At 38.7% G+C, this 19,454-nt stretch overlaps 1 protein-coding gene across 13 annotated transcripts in view; it reads right to left on the bottom strand.

Moving 5' to 3' along the window:
* MAP3K20 (mitogen-activated protein kinase kinase kinase 20) overlaps positions 1-19,454 on the bottom strand; it is an 84,159-nt gene that overhangs the window by 27,779 nt on the left and 36,926 nt on the right. For 11 of the 13 annotated variants that reach the window (XR_014947978.1, XR_014947976.1, XR_014947977.1 and 8 more), the window contains exons 8-11: positions 15,745-15,831; positions 12,092-12,166; positions 7,561-7,667; positions 2,948-3,083 (exon numbers count right to left, since the gene is read on the bottom strand). Coding sequence is in view for 10 of the 13 variants with exons in the window: in XM_015868486.3 (XP_015723972.2) it covers positions 2,948-3,083; positions 7,561-7,667; positions 12,092-12,166; positions 15,745-15,831 (405 nt within the window). In the remaining 3 variants the exon portion in view is untranslated. Of the gene's footprint in view, positions 1-1,404; positions 1,495-2,947; positions 3,084-7,465; positions 7,668-12,091; positions 12,167-15,744; positions 15,832-19,454 lie in introns of those variants that run through there. The other 2 variants (XM_085552548.1, XM_085552551.1) reach the window with 2 other exon arrangements.

Here is a 19,454-nt window from a genome sequence, read left to right as displayed (position 1 = left end):
TCTACATGATCCCCAGATAAGCCTACATAGACCTGGTTGTACAGGAAAAGATTATCATCAGAACGCTGCTTAAATCAAGAACACCAATAGCTCCTAGGGAATGAGAAAACAATCAGCTCCTACTAATATAGAGAAAAAACGAGAAATAGCCACTGCAGCAAGATGCTCAGCACACTGAGTTAGTGTCAGATAATTCTTTAATCAGCTATCAGAGTTTTAATCACTTAAGAACCACAGAAATGCATCCCCTGAAGTATGGGAAGAACTCTACGAAAAATCAACAAAGCTGCTAAAGAGCTTTCCTCTAAAACATATTCATGTGTCACTGCAATGTTTGGCAATAGGTTAAGTTGCTAGTAGTCCACAGCTGTGGTGCATTTTGTGGGTTATAAAAACCTAACTTTCTCCACATTTTACCACTTCTTGTTATTTTCACAGAATCACTGGGGTTGGAAGGGACCTCCAGAGATCACTGAGTCCAACCCCCCCATTTTGAGAGCTTAGGTGTTCTCTGTGACAAGGCCTTTATTTGTTGTCACATTACATGTGGTGACCATCATCAAGGCCTTTTATAGATTGCTGGGATCCTCCATCTCCATACAAATCACTGTTCTTAAACAATGACCTGCAGGAGCATGGCACCACAGTTGAATCTTCAGACTTCCTGTCTTGCTTGCTGTCCTCCTCTATCTGAGATCCACCTTAGCTACACGCACCTCACTTGTTGAGCCAGGTCGTCTTTCACAAAAAGCCTCCCATTTCACTACAGCTGTGGACACATTCTATTCCTGCAAAAGGCTCTATATTCCCTTGTGCAAGACATTCTGCACAAAGAAAATTTGCTGGGATAAGACTTGGAGACTTCTGCTATGTAAGTCACAGCAGAAACAGTCAAAATAAGCCCAGGGAGAAACACTACCTTCACAGAGGTGTTTGTAAGACTTGGCCTCATCTTTCTCTCATGCTGTTGTGCACAAAGACACATTTTATTCTTTAGAATAGGTGCTGCCTCCTGCTACTCAGAGCTACCTACCACATGGGATTCCAGGATGAAGCTTCTACCAACTCTGTGGCAGAGTCAGCTTCCCTGTTTCCCTTTAACTTGGTTTGAGTTTCTCTTCCCGCACACCACTTTAAAAGCGTCTGTTGGCCTCCAGTCTTTACTGCAGAGCAAAATGAAGAAGTGACTGCAGAGTGCACAGCAGGGACAACAGTACCATCTGAGACACAACAGGGCCTAGAGCCGGCTAAAAACCAAGCATAAGCCTAGTGGACACTTTAAGCCATGTTATTAGCTTCAGGTTGCATGTCTTCACAACTGTTCTTTACAGCCAAGGTAGCTTAAATCAAGCAGCGCACCTCTCTGCTGCAATCATAAGGTTTGGCATTGCTAAGCAGACATACCCTGAACTGAGAGACGGAGGGAGACACCTGACTCCAAGGATTACAACTTGCAGAGAGAATGCCCAGGGATGTTTTCCAAATGATATATAGCTATGAATTTAAGAGAGAGTTGAAATTCTACAAGGCACTGGCTACAAACACATTTGCTATGAAGAAACTGATCCTGCTAGAACAAGTCAATTTTTGCCAATATGTAATTTTTTTTTTTCCCAAGAAAAAGACTTTTTTCCTTTTTCTATTTTAAAGCTATTCCATGCAACAGTTCATTAGAGACCTATGGGAAAAAATATCTATTTTTCTGTTAGAATAAATTGCACTTAAATGCAATAGGAGAGTTGAGTTAATATTATGCAGAAAGATAGTTCATGCTCAGCACAACAGGCCATAGCACAATGCTTTATTCTTTCAGCAAGGCCAGCTACAAGTGAAAAGTAGTAGTCATAAGCAGGTACACCACAAAAAACCCTAGGGCCTTGCTTGCAAAAAGATTTGCTCATTAAAGCTGTGTCTCAGGCTGTGAGCAAGACAGACAACAGTCCACATCTCAGTTACTAGAAGTTCGCAAGCATTGAAGCAGACACAGGGATACCTACTAAAAACACATACTATCTACACATATGAAAACATTCATTCTTCATTGTTTCTTTACATGGTCACAGCAGGAACATGAATGTAACTTCATTCAAATAACAGGAATAAGCTCTGCCTTAAACACAAGTTGTATGTAAATGGCTCCGATCAGAATCAATGATATAAGCAAGATAAAATTGGGTTTAAGTATATAAGGTACTATTGCAAACTCAATTCCATACTTATTTTGGCTAGCACTTTAAAAACAAGTGGGTTGATAGCAGTATTTTTCTTAACAATTCCATCATAATATGCTTTTATCCAGGCACTAACCCTGTAGTCTTCCTTCTGCCAATAAGTCACTGAGGATATCATGTTTCATTAAGAAATTCAAGATGATACAAAGGAATTTTTTTTGTTCAATTTATTAATACAAACGTGGAGGTCCCAACAGCTAACAACCAGCTGGTCTGAGCGTGTTAACGCAAACTATGTACAAAGTCTCAAATTAGCAGCTGTAATTTTGACCTCCTTTCATGTTACGGAAATTTGTTTCTTCTCATAGTAAAAGAATATTTTTAAAAATACATAGGTTTCTCAGGCTTTCTTTTGAATAAACAAATTAATCTTTTACGACCAAATGCTGTGTCCATTTAAAGTCAACAACTTTCTAGTTGAAAACGACTTTACTGAACGCAATCAAATTTTAAAGCTGAGAACTGTAATTAAATCAATGGGAAACTACTCAAGAGCCCATGGCACAAAATGAACTGTGGGCAGTATCTGATATCCAATGTATTACATGATTTTTTAAAAAAATAATACAGTTATTTGCAACGACATTACAAAATAGGCCCAAAACAAGACATAGAAAACTGGAGCACTGGTCCCTTGGTGTATCCCTAGACTTACATAGGCAAAACACCAAATGCTTTCTGAAGTAAAATGAAAGGATAAATTATTGTCTACTTACAGGAGTATTGGACTGTTCAGTTAACTTCTGCTCCCACATCTTCAAACGTCGCTCCCGTTCCTTTAGTTCCTGCTCTTTAAAGCTCAGATCACGCTCCAGTTTCTTTAGTCTCTCTAAGGTTGCCTCAATTTCACATCTGCACGGAGACAATTTGTTACGTCTTGTCTTTTCTCGACAGATATAAATTGTTCATAATTCCCACATGAATGTTAATTAAATGTGAAAGGCAGAAAAGTACAATACTAACTCAAGCAGTTCATTTAATTACCAAATGCAAAGCCTTTCAGAGCTTTAAGAACAACTGATAATGTTTATACACTTCAGAATAACCATAATACCTCCAAATGAAGAAAAACAAAATTTTAAAAAGAGTAGGAATGCCATGTTATAATAAAATTCTAAAAAATAAATGCTATTTTTTCCACCTGAACATCAGGAAATATATTATCCATAAAGTAACTATATTAAGTAAAGATACTGGGATGATCATCAGCAATGCAACATGAGTAGTCTGGAGAACCCCATTTGCCTAGTTTTATAACATGACCACAAATTTTACTTGACCTTGTGTTTATCATACAGAGACTCAATATTTCAGTATTTTTGCTGCTAACCTTCCAGTTTCTTTAGGTCAAGATAAGGGCATGTACATACAAGCAAGAACATAAAACATAAGATCCAGCCCCCCAAATGGTTACCAGCTTCTCAAATTAGTAATAGTTAATTAGAGGATTTGGTTTACTTTTTTTTTCCTGCTTTTCACCACAGAAGCAAAGGTGAGAGAAACAAGAAAGACAGGAAGCAAATGCTGTATTCTAAGGAGTTTAGATACTGTCTCTGTTGGGTTGCATTGCTCATAAGATCACAAAAGAAAAAATTTCCATTTGTTATCAAATGCTTCATTTGTATGGAAGCTATTTAGCAAACAGTTACTTCAGTTACTTCCCATTCACACTGTGAGAGCAGTCCGTCACAGTGTTCTGGTTTTGCTCCTAAAAAAGAGAGCAAGCTCCTAATGAGACAGACCCTGAAGAGAGCTCTTAAGATAGCTAGGAACACTTGGCAATGCCAAACACCTGCGCTCAAACTTTTACAATATTTTCTTCCATAAACATACTGCAGAAAATCTGTTCCTTCTGATGTTTACAAAAAGAAAATAAAAGGTCTAGCACAACGGTAGCTGTCATTTCCGCTTGGTAAAAAATAGAGTGCTTTTTTTCCCTATCCTAATATACAGAGTAATTGAGCTTTTCTCCACTATCAAACTAAAGGATTTCAGCCCCTTAATGTGAGGAAGTTCATACCCAAAGAGACTACTTAAGTAAACGAGAGAATTTAGATATCCTAAATTTTGTATAAGCTCTATTTTATTAAGAAATCTCTGTCAGAGAGTAATGCTCATAGAAGTCCAGTGAAAAGACGCAGAGTGTGAATAAGTAGCAAACCACTGCAAACTCTACCACCACGCTTAATTCCACTGCAAAAATCAGCCGCCTGGGGCAAGGGCATTTATCCCACTTAAACCATGCTGAGTGAGCTGCTCTGTGTGGTGGTCAGAACAAACGTCCCTCACAATTATTATGCTTCAGATTTCCAGAAAAATTCTCTCTCTTTTTTAGGCATGTAAAGGTCAGGGCTGATCTCTGCGATGGGTGGAAAGTCGCCATATATCCTAATAAATGGCAAATTCAACATTTGTTTTAAAATTCCTAGAAAACACTGAAAGCCATGCTCCAGGCAGACCTTTTGACACATACATTAGGCAGAAAGCTAACTAAATCTTGTGACACTCTAAAGGAATGAAACTGAAAAGCACTGCACAGTGTGGTCAGAAAGCAACTCCTTTCCAGCATTCATTTCCTTGTCACAAACTTTTCCTGGTCAGCACAACATGTACGCCTCAACCTACTGCAGTAACTACAAAGCAGTTACAGGATTGCTGCACACTGCTTTTCTTTGGTCTCAGCATCACTGCTCAATACATGCAACTCTGTAATTTTGTTAAATATGTACATTAAACCTCTCTTTTAGACAACATTCTGCACTAGCAATGTCTTGGTAACAATAGCTTTCTATATATCAAAAGTCTATTTTGTGCTGTAATTACTTCTCTTCATTAGCTAGAAACTTCTCTTATAATAGAAGGTCAGTCTGCAAAAACAGTCGCATTCCGGAAAATAATTCCACTGTATAATAAAACTGTGTAATTAAAAGAGAAAGCTATCGTACATTGCCCAGTTAATGAGTCTTCCTTCATAAATGAAGCAGCTTGAAACATTATACATTGCAGAGAGCGTGTATTTGTTTGCTTCTGCAGTTTCAGCTTGCTTGCTTTATTCTAGAATAATCTCATTCTGTGACAATGAAGAATGTGTATGCTCTCACTAGGAATTATAATGATAAACAGCCACAGATTAAAAACAATGAGTGGTATTTGTTTATGTGTCTTGAATTGTTACTGATACACTAATATGAGTATCACTAATAGACTGCTTTTAATCATTTGAACAGTCACTTGTAGGGAAAGGATGCAAGTCCAAGAAACACAGTTAGTACACACGGCTAAATGCAGACAAATGCGATCTCTCACTGAATTGGAACATCATTACTTCAACACCAATTTTTTCCTACCATAATAAAAGTGATTTGGGAAAGAGCTCCAAAGATATGACAGAACATGAATTTAAACATAGGGCAGATCTGTGCAACTTAGTCATAGGACAGTGAGCCGATGGTGCCCTTATCTGATTAATAATAAAAACGTGAGGTGTAGAATAGTTAGGAAATAAAATAAGGACATTATGGAACAGGGAGATTAAAACATTATTCAATATAAACGTGAATACCGTTACATTTTACCAGTAAGACCACATTAAAGAAATGATAAATTACATTCTGACCTTTCACCTGCGCTAGTTGTGTATGGATTCAGCACATTCTGCTTCCATGCCAGCTGGTCAGAGTGCACATTACAGAGTTGAGAAACAACGCGACCCAACTTATCCCAGCTTTGATTCACTTTGATAAGTGCAGCATCACCATGAACATGCAGTATCTGGATCACTAATTTGGAGCTTAAGCATAACCTTTACTTTTCCCAGCTCCATCCAGTGCTCTGATGGCCAGGCTTTATTAAAAATTCCTATTTCTTAGTAACACCTCCAATTCTTTCCCTGTTGTTATTTCTTTGGGATAGTAAATAAACAAATAAATAAAGCCACGAGTAAAAGCTTTTTCAATGCAGAAGTTACAGCACATTAAACTTCTGCACAACTCTTTTTTGCTGCGAGACCATGAGCTTCCTTATTTTAGACAGCAAGCCTTGTAATACAGAACTCGGGGGAAGACAGTGACATTCTTCAAAAGCCGTGCTACAGGCAGAACCAATCAGAACCACACCAGGGGCAGCGAAAAGAGCGAGGAAGCACCGATGCAGCGGGCCGGGGTCGGGCACAGGGCGGGCGGCCGCCAGCAGGTGTCGCGCTGCCGCCGCCGGTGCTGGCGGTGCGGGGGCCGCGGCGGAGCGCTGCTGAGTCAGGGCAGGAGCCGTCCCAGCTATTTATACCGCTGCCATGTGACCGGGGAAGCGTCCCGGCTCACAGTCATTTTTTCCACTCTTTCCAATTAAAAGCGCAAGTCTCGAATTTACTGGGAAGTCCGCGAAGGGGATACGGGATTGGGGTTTTGCTGCAAGGCCCGCTTCCGTGCTCCTGTCCCCGTGCTCTCGCGGGCTTCTGCCGCGCCCGCAGTGCAGGCAGGGCACCTTTAATAGCTCCGCTCCCCGCTCACCTGGAGGGGGGCCAAGCTGCTTAATATAGACCTAGTGCAATCGTCTGGTAAAAGTCTTCTGCCCCTGCAGATCTGTTTTCAATTTGCTTTTCCAAACACAGGATGTACTGTGAGGCTGCAGGCTTTCCAACCAACAAATGTGCTCCAGGGACATTTTTTGAAGTTTTGGCACACCAGTAAAACAGGCTGACACCTTGACTGTAAAAATGGGCCTCGTGCTGTTATTTTCTCAAACCTCATCTCCATTTATAATCGTGCTTGACTAGAAATTATGATCGGCAATAGAGAAAATCCCACATTCCCCCAATTGCACTTTGCAAAAGCAGGGCTGGCCTGGACGCAGGGGTGCAAAGTCAATGCAAGGGAAAGAATGCACAACTATGACAAAACTCAAGTGAAGACAAATAAAGGCTTGACTTGAAAAATTATTCTTTTATGTCCTTTTTTTGCTAAAAGAAACATTTGCTGGCTATGTGTTTCCTGTCAAAACTGCACCAAACAGAACATACACCTGAGTTGTTTGGCCCTCACCATTCACTGAAAACATTGCTGGTTTTAAGACATGAATCACAAAGCCATAAATAACATGATACCTAAACCAATGTAATAATAAACATAGCGTACGGCTAAGCGTATTGGCTCCTAATACAGGTTTCACAACATTCTGGGCATTCCTGAAAAACAACAAGGTAAATCGTGTTCTAAAAATAGAAATTTCTCTGCCAATACCTCATCAGTGCCTGATGTCCATCTGAAAACAGCACAGACTTGCACCACTAAAAAGGAAAACTGCATCATTTCATCCTGGGAGGCAGGAAGCTTACCTCCACTCCGCCTTGTTATGCAGGAATGAGTTGCACTGATCTGGAAGGTTGCTATCGTTTGACATGGATTCCAGAATTGAAATTATCTGCTTGAATGATGGCCTTTTCTGGAAAAATAAATAAATAAACAAATAAATAAAAATCAGCATTTGCACTCATATATGACTATTACTGCATAGTGTCATTGGTTCAGCTGAAAGTGATGGACTACAAGCAACTACATCAGAAGTGTGAAGTTTTAAATGTTTTTTTTTTGTTGTTGTTTTTTGCTTTTTTTTTGTTATTCCTTCAACTGGAGAAATGTTAAGTTTGGAAAGAGCCACATAAGCCAGTAGGACTTCAGCCTTCGCTTATTCTCCTCTATCTACCTAAATAACCATTTGCTACTTCCTGGGATAGCAGTAAAAACATTAAACAATGTTAGTAATAATAACGACTACAAAGATTCTTCATTCTATAAATGATGTTTTCCTCAAGCTAACAAGGGAAATAACACCTCAGAGAGAAGGCTGGACCCTATCAGCAGCTGGTCATTAGACAGATGGCTTTTACAGGGAGTAACACAAACTCCTTAATGCACAAAGATGCTATTAGCTGCCCATCACAAATGGGCTCCTGGCTGCAGAGCTGGGTTCTTGCAGGGAAGGACGCTTTCCAAAAAAGCCTCTCAGTTTGTTAGCTCATTGGTAGCCTGGGCAGAAGCAGAGATCTGGGCTAAATGATGCTGCCTCCCCTTAGCCAGCAGGGCTCACGGGAACAGTCCTGTGTTGGACTCTTTCTCTCAACTTTCTGCGCCCAGCTCTGCGCCCAGCACCCATTGTGCTGATAGTACAACCACATTCATCACTTATGGAGAGCAGTCACAGCTTCTCTGCTTTTTCTGCTTCCCCTGTAGTCCTGAAATGAAGCTATGAAGTGGGAGAATTAACTGAAAAAGCCACGGTAAAGCGTGTTTCTTGAAAGAACGCTGACTCTGTTAGTCTGTTTGACAGACTCCAGACAAAGTTGAGACAAAAGGTTGAAACAAAATGTAGATATATAATAAGGGAATGATGCGCATTCTCTCTGTATCTCGCCTCTAATTATACCATTTCTGCTAAAATTACAGATGCCGCAATTAAAACGTGCATTTTAATTTGGGAGCACAAAAACAATTAGGAACAATGCTGAGGTGTCTCTCCCAGGAAGATCCAAGTGATTTCCACATTATAAAAGAAGACAATTTCTTTATTTTAAATGTCAAACAGCATGAAAAAGCGTCAAATGCATAACAAAAAAAAAGACAGGCTCTCTTATATTGTAATGCTGCATTATTCGGCTGTGACTGGAGGCTTTGTCTGGTGCTTTTTGGTCCATTTCCATGAATTTGGGCAAATGGGCAGTGGGGTGAGCTATTCAGGTTTCTTTGCATACCTGCACCAAGTACTCACTGTACAGCCTGGACTCTAGCCCACCACCCAACAAGCCTTTCAGCAGCACAGTGTGCACTCATTAATGTGTGCCCAGTGCAAAAGCCCAGTGGGGACCCCTGCCCACAGAGATGCACTCACAGGAGGGCAGGGAAGACAGCAGCTCCATTGCATGCATGATGCTGCTGGACCCAAGGACACCAAATTAACATAATCAGCACTGCCATCAGGTCTGCCTAGCAAATTTGGAGTTTGGAATAGCAATGACAGAGAATAGGGTTTTTAGCAAGGGAGGCTGAAGTACCAACAGACTGAATTGGGAGTAGCAATAACACATTCGGTTGGTCCTACACAGAGCAGGACCAAGCTGGTATGCAGCAAATCTCTACATGCTGAAAAGGAGCTGTTGTGTTGCAGGACTGCAGCTGGAACAACTGTACAGTCACAGTACTCACAAAGCTTCTCTGGCTGTGCAGTTTCTGTGAACAGCTGTCAGCTATCCTGCCAGCTTTACAGATGCCAGACATACAGGTAACAGATTTTTCTGGAGGTGCAGCTAACAGCAAGACACAGGCCTACATTGGTATGTGTTTTTGTCGGCTTCTTCCCCCAAGGGGGATGAAGACTTCAGATTTAATACGTGCACTCTAGGTGTAGACTAATAACTTAGGTAAAACTGGCAAGAGGTGCTTGCTGAAGTTGGAAACTCAAGCTGAGGAGCTTTATCTTTATTTAAAAAAAGGAAAAAAAGTCTTATTTCCAATGGACAGCTGCTTGGTACTTCCCAGGAAGCCAGGCATCATAAATGGTTTCTTGTAAGAGACTCAAAATATCAAGGGATGAGTCACCTTTGAAAATTGTTTCCCTTCATATCTGTGATGTATCATGCAAAAAATCTTTAAAATATATATGCTTCTCCAGAAATAGTTCTGGCTAATGCTTTCACAATTTCCTTCCACTCAGTATTTCTTACTAAACACGTCTGCCTAAAACCAGGATATTTAAACCATATGCCTTTCCTTTATTGCTGCTTCTCTGTTCTCAAATTTCTGAATTCTATCAAAATATTCAATAATTTGTACAGCTCTGATGTTAAAGTGGGGATAAACTGAAGGAACAGAGGAAATGAGAAACATGCACTCACCTGTGTTTCCAAAGCAGGTGTCCCCAGTTGATGAAAGCTTTAGTGATGAGCAACCTTTGTACAATTTTCTAGTACTCAAGCAAAAGTTGCTTTTTTCATAGGGATTTTACATTTGTTAATTTAAGATACTCAGTTATACCACAGAAATTATTAAATAATTACTGATTTAGAGTAATTAGTACTTAGCATTTTAGTAAAATACTTCGAACCCACCAGAGACTGCTTCACTTGCACAGCTTAAACTGTGTGAAGACTCCGAATATACATTACCTGGAGCAGCACACTATGGACATTTTCCTCCGAGAATAAACAAATTTTTAGAAATTCAAAGCACAGTTAGTAACTGCATTAATTCCCATGACAAGGTTATAGTGTGAGCAGCATCTGACACTGCAGCTGCTTTGCAGCAGCTCTCTAAGTGTATTCCTTAGCCCCACAGTAAAAGCACATCCCTCTTTTCCCAGGACTAAGTCTCATAAAGATACCTCAGGCTTTCTGTGATCTGAAATTATGCATATAAGCAATTGCTTTTGAGCAGCTGACATTCTCACTTGACCTTCAGTAACTTGTTCATACATCTACCACCGATTTTCTTAAGCTAATCCTGGCCAAAGGGAAAACTGCACAGTGCAGCATTTTAGAGGAATGTGCTCCATCTTTTGGCTCAAGCAGGCCTCACAGCCTTTTATCAAGGCATTCTGATAGCTGTAAGTACTGATCCTTTCCCAACACGTGACCGAGTTTGTCAGTCACATGCCCAAAATGTGACCAGAGATTACTCCATTTCAGTCATGTGAACAATGCATTTATAATTGCTTAACAAATGAGAAGCTGAATGAAAAAAGAAGTAGTGAAGAGCAGACTATCAGAAAAATTCAGCCAACCTTGTATTTGCTCTTTACACAAACCAGATATGCATCTGGGATCAACAATCCCAGAAACTCATTTAAAGCCCAGGTCAATTTCTCAGGTATCCCTGTTATCAATGTGCAGATCCCTCCCTTTCCTGCAAATACAGCAACAGACTTCCAGACACTCATATATCTGGTTAAAGCAATCTAAAGAGCAAGCTGGCCTAGTATGTGCAGCAACGCACACTCTAAATTCTTCTGTGGCCTTTAGTAGTTCTGAGTTTTCAGTAACTAAGAGGTCTTCCTGGTGCCTTGACTTGAAAAAAAAGTGCAAAATTTCCTATCCTTAACTGTCCTTTCCTCTCTTAAGTACCCTCATAGGCAAAATAAAATATCTCCTGACACTTGGTCTCAGAACTGGTATGCCCCCAGGTTCTTTACATGTAACAGGATGTAGCAGGACCAGTTTAAGGAAGGTAATTGCCAGGATCTATAAAAGTATTTACTGAGCAAATATAGTCTTTCATTTCTCTTCTGATTTATTGTTATAGGGGAAAGTTAAGCAGCATACTGCAGTACTTCTATTACTATACTATTACAGTATAGTTGTCATGAAATTCATTATTCAGTGTCCTAGGGGAAAAGACAAGGACATTTAAAAATGTTAATCTTGAATGTGCTTTTGCCATTCCTACCCATATTCTGTGGATTCATTTATTCTTTATACATTTCCAGCGCAAGAAAGAGATCAAAACTGGACCTTGAAATAGGTATTTGAAATGTATTACTCACAAACCTGCAAGAAAGATTGACTACTGAAATAAAAAAACAAAATTATTTTTCACTTGATCAAAAATGGCAGCATTCTTGTCATCTCACCCTATTTACAATCTCTGTAGTGAGGCAATTTAGAGTAATAACATTTGATTAAAAGGACAGAAACACATTTAAGTATAAATACATAAATATGTATTTTTTGAATATATAATATTTTGAAAATACATCCCCAGCTAATATTTTTGTGAATCTAATATTTTTGTTAGCTCAGACTTGTCCTCCAAAGACAGCTTAACATACACAGAGAAATAAGAGGTGAAGAATATAGAATATAACAGAAATTAAATTACCTTTGAATCAGCTTCCCAACATTGATGCATCAGTTCTGCAAAACTTCTGGGACAACTGCTTGGAATGGTTAATCTCTAATGGAGATAGAACGTGACAGTTAGTAGAAACATTTCCCCTTGAGGTGCTAATAATAGATTTCTTATGAAAGCAGAGCAATTAAAAGAAGTGAGATACGCTCTTCTTTCATTTAAACATAACACAAAACTGATGACTGACATAAAAAAAGGCTAACACTAGTAAGATGTACTGTTAATTAATATATTTCTAAAGAAGGAGAGGAACAAATAAACCAATGGAGTTGCTCATGAAAACTAGGAGACAAGGAAATAAAAATGAGGCAAAGAGATTTTAATACTAAAATATCATAATTTGTAGACATAACTACTGCACTGCGCAGTATTTTAAGATGCTTATCAAAATAGGCTTAATGTACGGCCTGGTTTAATTCCTTTCTCCCATACACATATACAACTCTATATTCAATTTTGATATACCAAATGGCTGAAATAGAGAGTACGTTCATTCAGTTATAGAGTTAAGTGAAGCTCTACATGACACAAGAGACATTTCATAAGCCTGTGGTCAGAACGATTAATGAGGACATGCAGATCTCAGAGAGCACTCACAGAGCACAGTGAACTCAGATAAATATTTTCTGATGACGCAAGACAAAGAGTTGCTGGTTACAGCCAGGTCCACTGACCACAGAGAATTACTTTGGAGTTGGCTTCATTTCTTTTGCTGAGAGTTTTAAGCCATGAAAAGTATTTGTTCAGTGAGTATTAGACAATACATAGCTTAAAGACTTTGCCTCCAGAAACCCTTTGCAAACCTTAAAACCAATTCCACTGTCAAATAATACACACACAAATACCCAAGGCTCTCCAGTTGCTCATATGCGTATTCCAACAGCATTATACATAAAAGCTGATGCCTTTGTTCTCACTAATGTAACTAACTTACTTCAGATGCTTCACACTAAGTTTAAAAAAAAAAAAAAGAAAAAAAAAAAGATAAAAAGCTGTTCTGCAATGCAAATGGGTCCAAATATAAGGAAATCAAGCTGGAAAAAAGGTTCTACGACAGGTGAGAACCTTAACCTGTTCAGTCCAACCTACCAGGAAGACCCTTTGATTATTCCTACTCTTGGAATTTCAGAAGTAAATCAAAGCATGTTCTGCCAAGTTCTGTACCATTGTGTTACTGCAAAGCCTTACAAGACAAAAGAGTTAACAAATTCTGCTATACAAGCATTTGAATACCATGAAAACAGGAAATATGACATACAGGGTCATGGCACTGCAGGAATCCGATTATTTTAGTAATGTAAATACTTTAAGGTGCAAAGCTTTCTATGCAAGAAATACACAGAAATTTGTACAATGCATAAACAAACTGTACTGGCACTTGATCTCTGGTTGAGTCATTACCCTAAAAATACACTGCCTCATCTTTCTGCAGTATTTGCCTGTAACCCTCAGAGTTCCAGGAGGTAGCAAATAAGCTGTAGTCCTCATTTACCCGTGTCTCACTTGTGCAGAATGTTATCTGCCATGGAATATAGAGGTAGCAGGTTCCAAAGCTATCGTATTGTAAGAGAAAAGACATTTTTCATTTGTAATTTTGCATGGGACTATGCCTAGTATGATATGAACTCATGTGCTTTTCTTTTCTGACTTAAAATTATATATTTATATAAAAACTGTACCAAAGTAAAACTTACATTGCAAAATTATGCAGAGCCTTGGAAAGGACCCATACAAAATCCTTAAAATCCATTTTGTTTCTTTCGCTCCAGATTTGCAAAGTGGGACTTTTCAACCTAAGTAATTATGCTTTGGCCTCAGTCCCACACTGGTTTTAACAAGAGACTTAGAGTGAAAAGAATGAAGGCCTAGCTCAACAATGACTTAATTCTGTTGTGAAGTAGATCCATGCAAGTCTATTAATGTTAGTAGATGAAACTGAGGGTTGAACCTGATCCTCATACTTGCTTCAGGAGGTAGAAACTATGGAGAAAATAAAAGTAATGTACGCCAACTCTTACAAGGCATACACTCTGAACATGGTCCCCAAGTCATAGTCAGTGAAAATAAAATCTATATAAGCAAGTGTTCATGCTCTGAAAGCATCCTGGCTCCATTACAAAGAAGATGGTGGCAATAGGCTAGTGACACCTGGCACATACATTGCTGGCTTTGAAAATCTCAACACTTAAGTTCCTCCAGACATGAGTAAAAGAGTTGTCATGTCCACAATTTGCTCATGCTGTATTTTACACAGTTCCTTGCTCTGGGAGACTGCAGAGAAACGTTCTTTGTATCTCTACCATCTTTAAGCATAGGACAATCTCTTTACAATGTTATCAGTGCCACTCTGTAACACTTACATAAAATTGCACATAACAGAACATAGCGCTGCTCATTGGTTCCACCTTCTTCAAACTGATATATAAGGCTTTCCCTAAACTAGGAGAAAGAGTCCCACCGTACCTCCTGCTCTGATAAACACCTTAGAAGACCATGGTCATAACCTTCAGACTGGTAATGTAGCATTTCCAACTAATCAGTACATCAGTGTCGCTCACTGGAATTAATCCAGTTCTCAAATGTAAGTTAAAAAAAAAAAAAAGAAAAAGCAATGAAAACAAAAAAAAGTCAACGACAAAAAATATTAAACTAAGAGGAGGAAACCTAACTCCACTATTTAACTCTGAAGCATTTTGAGAAACAGTTTATGTAGAATAATAGAAATCTGTATTACACAGTCACTGCCTCGCCATTGTACTGTTTCCCAAGCTTCCGCTGTGTGTAGATAGAGGAGGTTTCATCTTTGTGGAGGATTTCCATGCTTGTCTGTGTGTGGTACAGTCACAACTTTAAATGTTTTTTAAATGTAGTTACTCTCTTTGATATCAAGGGACTATGTGTTCAGATATACGCTCACATGTCCAACTAACTGAAAGCCTCAATTTGTGAGAAGAAGAAAAGCGAGGCTGGGGACACTGTACAAACGGTGTTTACACCACTGAAGTGCTTTTGAAATGGAAAGACTCTGCATGAGGAGGCTTGCAGCTATGCCGCAGCCTTGCCGATACCAGTGAGGAGCTCATCTTCAATGTAGTGTTGAACGTAGGTGGCAAAACTGTAATTTCTCTCTTTTTTTAAAACTATTTTTTCTTCTTTTATTTTTGAAATTTTCATCTAAGCGGCAGTTTCTTGTACTATAGTGACTCCTGCTGGGAGAGTTAAGTTGAAGTAGCTGAAGGTCTCTTACAGATATATCAACTCCCGGCCAGTAAAAAGATGTCCTAAACGCAGGAGATGGAGTTAAACTGTTCCCCTACCTTGGACGCAATGGCTTCTTTCATCACTAAGAACAAACCCCTAGGTTTTACAATTGAGACTGAGAAACTAGTACAGTACTTGTACAATTTTTGATCTACAGCATCACGACGTGAAGCTGCAACAATTAGATGTAAAGGGTCCATTCATGAGGAATAACATCACTTTGACCCTTTGTGTTAGCTCCTACTGCTAATCTTTCCATACGCGTGAACTTACTTTCAATTTGAAGAAGATGAAAAAGTCTTTTGCAAAACCCCAATACTGTTTTCTGATCTATGTACCTGAATGTAGAAACGTAGTCTTACCTCGTTTTTTTCCACTACAAGCCAAGCTACTTGTAATCCTTCCAAGCCTTTAAAGGGGACCTCCCTTGTTAGCATCTCCCAGAGAACCTGGAACAGAGAGAAAGAAAAGAATTTTTATTTCTGCACTTTGTATTTTAAATACATTATTAAACCTTGATACAGCACTATTCTGTACCCAATTATCAGGCAACCGGTTTCCATTTGCAGGAACTTGGACCAGTGTTTGTGTGCAAGATCCTCTTGCTAAATTAATTTGAATGTTTCTGCTTTTTCCTCTACAGTAAAAAACTGGGTTGTGTGGGGTCTAATGTCAGCAATTTTGTGAGAGCCAAAGAAAATGCATTTTTACTTTCTTTGTACATTATAAGGTTCATATTTGGCAGTTGAGACTTGGGAAGACAGTGAACTCCTCCTATCCTTCTCAGCCCTAGCTAGACACATCTTTGCCTTGCAGTCATCTTGCATTTAAAAATATTTCTATATGATTGCAACTAGTGCTTTTCTGTAGTCAGAATGTGATCCATAGGGTATTTTACTCCTATTATAAGCCTACAAAAATAGTAAATATAATTTTGCAAAGAAGCCATAATTGTCTATCTCCAAGTACATGATTATGTTAAGCCATACAATATATAGCATATCGACAACAACTCTGTTCTCTCCCTGTATCTTATAGACACACTATTCTTACATACAGAAAGACATTCCAACTTTTTAGTGTAAGAATCTCAGGTACTTTGTAGAAAAGAGTCTGGCATCACTAAAATAATGCATGTCATTGAATCCAACTTGTTTTCTGCCTCAAAGACAACATATTGGCATTCAATTAAATTAACAAGCACTTTGTACCTTCACTCATATTTGCCTCTATTTTTATCAGAATCTTCATGCATATCTCTTGTTACCAATATCTACATAGAAACTTATTCCATTTGCGTACCAAGCACAACAGCAACAAAAGACATCAATAATTTAGCATGTGACCAAAGTATGTCTCTATATCCTCACCGGCTGGGTTACTACCCAGGTTCATTGCAGATACATCATTTTGAATGGATTATGGCCAACTATGAAGGTAATTATAAGGAAAACACAAGAACATTGGCAGATGCTGCTCAAGCAGAAAAAAAAAAAATATACTGAAGCAGATTTGGGCCTTTAATCAAGTGAACAGGGTTCCACCAATAGACCTATTTGAATAATTCTGATTCAGTCAAAAAAACTTATCAGTAAAGGTAAGTGCGTCTTGGAAAAATATGTAAAAGAGCATTTTTCCATATATATGAAATATACAAGGAAGGCTATTCACAGGGGCATTCAATTCTGCTGTTTTCCTCAACTTACTCTCTTCAGAAGGAAAAAAATAAAAACATTTTGATTTCTAAGTCCAATTATCATCTCTCTGCTGGTAGAGATAGGAAATTTAGCTATGAGAGAATTAAATAATTTAGCAGCCTGATGGACTTCAGTCCAGAAAGCAGTGTACAAAACCAAAAACGCCTGGACCAAATCAAACACGCAAGCAGAGCAGCCTTGCAGAAGCATCTCATCTGAATGGATCTAACAGGAAACCACAAAGAAATCTAAGTCTGCACATCAGACAGAGAAGTATCTAAATACATGTCCCAAGAAAAGAACACAATGAAGTACACGTTAAATGTCGCCAAGAACCTTGAGCTGGAAAACTCCACTGTTCTACAATTTTTCTTTCAGAAGAATTATCTTGTTTCATTCATGCACGCAAGTCTGTGCAGTACATTTTGTACTGAATTCCCACATCATGACACCTTTAGTGTTTATTTCCACTGCCAGTATGGATCGCCACTTTCCTAAACCAAACGTGATTACTTGAAACACTTCAAGACTACACAAAGTCTGAGCGAAAAGCAATCTCACAAGATACAAATTATTTTTCTTAATGCCTTGTTTTTCACTAATAATATAAGAAAATTAAAAAAAAAAATAATCCTTGCATTTATTTATGCAAGTTTAAAGCAACGTTCTTACAACAAAGCAAATTTCATATCCAGGCTAGTGGTGTAGCTTAAGACTTTTCTCCCAAGGGTGACATGTAAGAACCCAGTTTTAGAGAACTTTCAACCCAGATCATGAATTAGATACTCTGAAACATCAGCTGGGGTGAACAAGTGCAAACAGCACATAGTATCTTCTGCATTGCTGTTTGATGCTTCGCGTCATTACAGTCATGCAGCCACAAAAAGTGCACCTCAATCTGACTTACCCTGATCTTAGCCTTTTTTTTTTGCCCCCCCCTCAAGATTCACACTGATCATTTTCAGAACTAAATTTGCAGCTCACCTTATATGGAAATTAATCTGTCTTCCATTTCTGGTATAATTTAATTGGGACACTGACATGATTCACTTCCCTTCCCATCTTTGATGGTAAGGATCTGCAGCTTTCCTGATCACATAACATCCCTATGACGACAGACAGCAGGTGTTCACAGTGAAATAGCTATGCCAGACACGATGACGGAAAACAAAGCAAGATCATTCAATGCAATGGTTTGTAAGCTGTGGCCTCTGAAGATGTTAGGGTCTTCTTTGCATGCAGAGAAACAGAGCAAGACTTAAGGATATGAATGTTCATTCCATACATAAAGCTAAGAATAAGATTGATATGTCCTCAGTTCTGTCAGATGAGCTGTGCATTTCAGTTCTTGCCCTGTCAGCTACATGACAACGATCTAAAGAAAAAAGGAAAAATACAGTCCTACCCTTCAACCCCAGTCCAAAGCCAACAACAGCCATAGAGGACAGGAAACACCCAAATGAGTGATCTGAAGAAGAAAACTTCCCACTCAGAAAATCTGAAAACCCTTTCTCTTGGTAGGAAAGTGCACACAGATGAGTCTCAGGAGCTACAATTATCTGAAGTATGGCATGAGCAGAAAGCGTTGTTCTCTTGGAGGTACTGTCCTTTGAAAATTAGGTCAGTCTCCTCTAGATTGATCCAAGTGGAAGTTAAAGATCTCATAATTCTTTCCAAAAAGAATAAGGGATAGCCCCTGGAGCTGGCCAACATTCCCTCTATAAATAACCTATGTGCTCATAGCAAAAGCAATGTATGAACTATTGCTAGGAGCACAACAGCTGCTACATTGAACTTCAGTCTCAACGTACCAACAGTCAAATTAATGCTTTTAATTTTTTTTCTTGCATTTAGAAATATTCAGCTACACAGCCTCCTATGATTAAATACACTTAGATACACAAACACACTGCAGTCCACAGCAAACGCTTTTTCCGGGTTAACATATCCCAAGCATTTATCTTCATGATTTCAGAACAGTTTATAGAGTGAACACTGTAATTCCACACACACTTTTATACATGGAAGAGAAGCAAAGGATCATTTTTGAGCTACGCACACAATAACATGAGACTGTTACTGATTTGAATGGATTTGTGGGTTGATCATTTGCAGCACTTGGTGTCTCTTGTTTAGAGTATGCATTTTGAAATGGATTAGAAAAGACAATCAGAGCATGGCTGAAATAAAGTTCAAGATCTGTCTTCATGTCCTAATAAATCTGTAACATTTAGTTTTAGCATTTACCAAGCTGTGTTATAAATTACTTACTATTTATCTCAAAGAGAAAAAATGGAACTGATTATCCACCCACGAAGAGCAGGACAAACTAATATGAACATTATCTACAAAGACATACGTAATTGTTTGCAGGG

The sequence above is a fragment of the Coturnix japonica genome, chromosome 7 (genome assembly GCF_054131305.1).
Source record: "Coturnix japonica strain WE chromosome 7, WE-NBRP24, whole genome shotgun sequence".
NCBI classification, from domain to species: domain Eukaryota; kingdom Metazoa; phylum Chordata; class Aves; order Galliformes; family Phasianidae; genus Coturnix; species Coturnix japonica.
Note: the sequence above shows the minus strand (reverse complement) of the source record. Positions and strands in the feature narration are given on the sequence as shown.